We start from the raw sequence: 2236 nt of genomic DNA, 5'->3' as shown, positions 1-2236 counted from the left end.
CTATCTATCCATCTATCCATCTATCTATCTATCTATCCATCTATCCATCTATCTATCTATCTATCCATCTATCATCTATCTATCCATCTATCCATCTATCTATCTATCTATCTATCTATCCATCTATCTATCTATCTATCTATCTATCCATCTATCCATCTATCTATCTATCTATCCATCTATCCGTCCATCTATCTATCCATCGTCAAACAGCTCAATGAAATGGAATGGAACCACGGCAGACTTTCCACGAAACACAGTGGTGTTATCAAATTTAAAACATAATTAATAAATGGGTGAATTCATATACCACATGCCAGCTTAGGTCAGAAGAGCTTTATTTAACAGCTGGTCTTATGTCTGTGACCCCTCCTGTTGCTCACTGATAAGCCTGAAACCTGCACTTGTCAAGGTTCAGAGGCACATTTTTGCAAATGGCAGTCGATCATCTTAAGATAAGATAAGATATACTTTATTGATCCCAAGTTGGGAAATGTTTTTGTTCCAGCAGCATACTACTTTGTTCTACTCCACTACAATTCAGAGGTTAACCTGGTATTACTCCACAACATTTATTTTAGTTACTTTGCAGATTCTGATTAATGATATGAAATATAAACAACCCTTAAATCAGACTTTAGTTACACCTGACTCAAATTCAGGGAAGGTGATTGTCAAGTGCCAAATACATTCTGTCTGTTCGGGGATTTGAACCGGCGACCAGCCACCCTTAAAAGTAGACATTACATACATCCAGTATCTCAAATGTAAAATGTAAACAACAAATTTAAGAATTTGTAAGAATTAACAATTAAAAAAATAAAGAAAAAATGAAGAAAACATTTCAAATATTAAAAAAATAAAGAACAAATTAAAAAAAAACATTCAAAATTAAGAAAGTAAACCTCAGAAGTTCCCAGGAGGCAAACTGGCCCCTCTGGAAAGCACCAGTCCTCACTCTGTCTGAACCGCCGACCCTCTACTTCCCTAACAAACTCCCTACAGACTGAGGTACTGCCGACCTTAAATGTAGACACTATCATTTGTTCTGCACTAATACTAAACGATCTGGAAGCTTTTTCTCAAGGTGTTCAAATGAAACGCACCCTCCGGCATCCCGAAGGTGTCGACGATGGCCTCCACCAGGCCCAGCACGAAGAGGGCGCAGGCGCACACGTTGGCCAGGAAGAACATGATGCCGATGCTTCCTCCGAACTCCGGACCCATCGCTCTGCTGATCATGTCTGAGAGACGCTCAGGAAAAGGGCTGGTTGGATAAGTAGTCATGTCAAACCGCTTACATGTCAGGACAGAGGAAATGTCCAACATCTTCTGACGCAGACTGAAAACCAAACTAAAATTCAAATGTGAAACATTTAAATTAAAGATTAACATTTAAATTAGAACATTTAAAAATTTTAAAATTTAAAATTTAAAAATATAAAAATTTAAAAGTTGAAAAAGTTGAAAAACTGGAGAAACTGGAAAAAATTCAAAAAACTGGAACATTTTAAATAGAAACATTTACAACTTGAAAAGTAAAAAAAGTTGAACATTTGAAATTGTTATCAAAATAATTGAAATAAAATCTAAATAATAGAAAAAATAAATAAATGTAGTTCTTAAAAAATTTGCTGATTTTAAACTAATGCACAACCACCTAAAAAACAGTTTGTCTTTTTAGAAGCGGGGTGTAGTAATCGCAGGGTTGTCGCCGTTCTGAATTTGATCTGTTTTGTAACTTGTATGGTTTATTGTGTCAGCTTAATGTAACATGGTGTCATGTGATGAAACTATGATGAAATGTTAAAGAGGATACAGTAGGCCCCCCCGGCGTCCAGCGCTCCGTTGGTGGAGATGGCGCAGACCGACAGCACCGTCATGCAGATGATGAAATACATCAACAGGAACATGAAGATGGCTTGGTACAGTCCGGAGTGGCCCACCATGAAGCCTGCACAAAACACAAAGCACAGACAGTCAGAGGAAGACTTCAAGAAACTCAACATTGTTTCACTTTGAGATATAAAAATTCACATTTGTGGAAAGTAACAGTGGTGGCTTCCTTCCTTGTTTTCTATCAAGCCACTAGACGCCTTAAACAGACATTTTAACTCATTTTCTTTCCTTTATATTACTTACAGTTGAAGAGTTGCTTGGCCTCCGATGGTTTAGACCAGGGGGGTCAAACTCAAATACACAGTGGGCCAAAATAAAAAAATGGGTACTAGAGGGC

General features: G+C 37.4%; 1 protein-coding gene across 1 annotated transcript; it reads right to left on the bottom strand.

Moving 5' to 3' along the window:
- Window positions 1-1059: 1059 nt before the first annotated feature.
- Window positions 1060-1954, bottom strand: LOC104950820 (solute carrier family 12 member 9-like; the record flags this gene model as incomplete). The annotated part of the gene is made up of 2 exons (XM_010777399.1): window positions 1060-1244; window positions 1820-1954. Coding segments are annotated over 2 exons (320 nt in total), but the record flags the coding sequence as incomplete, so codon positions are not given.
- Between the last annotated feature and the right edge of the window lie 282 nt (window positions 1955-2236).

The sequence above is a fragment of the Notothenia coriiceps genome, unplaced genomic scaffold (assembly GCF_000735185.1).
Source record: "Notothenia coriiceps isolate Sejong01 unplaced genomic scaffold, NC01 NC01_scaffold00018128, whole genome shotgun sequence".
Lineage (NCBI taxonomy): Eukaryota > Metazoa > Chordata > Actinopteri > Perciformes > Nototheniidae > Notothenia > Notothenia coriiceps.
The sequence above is the reverse complement of the archived record's forward strand: the minus strand, read 5'-3'. Positions and strand labels throughout refer to the sequence as shown.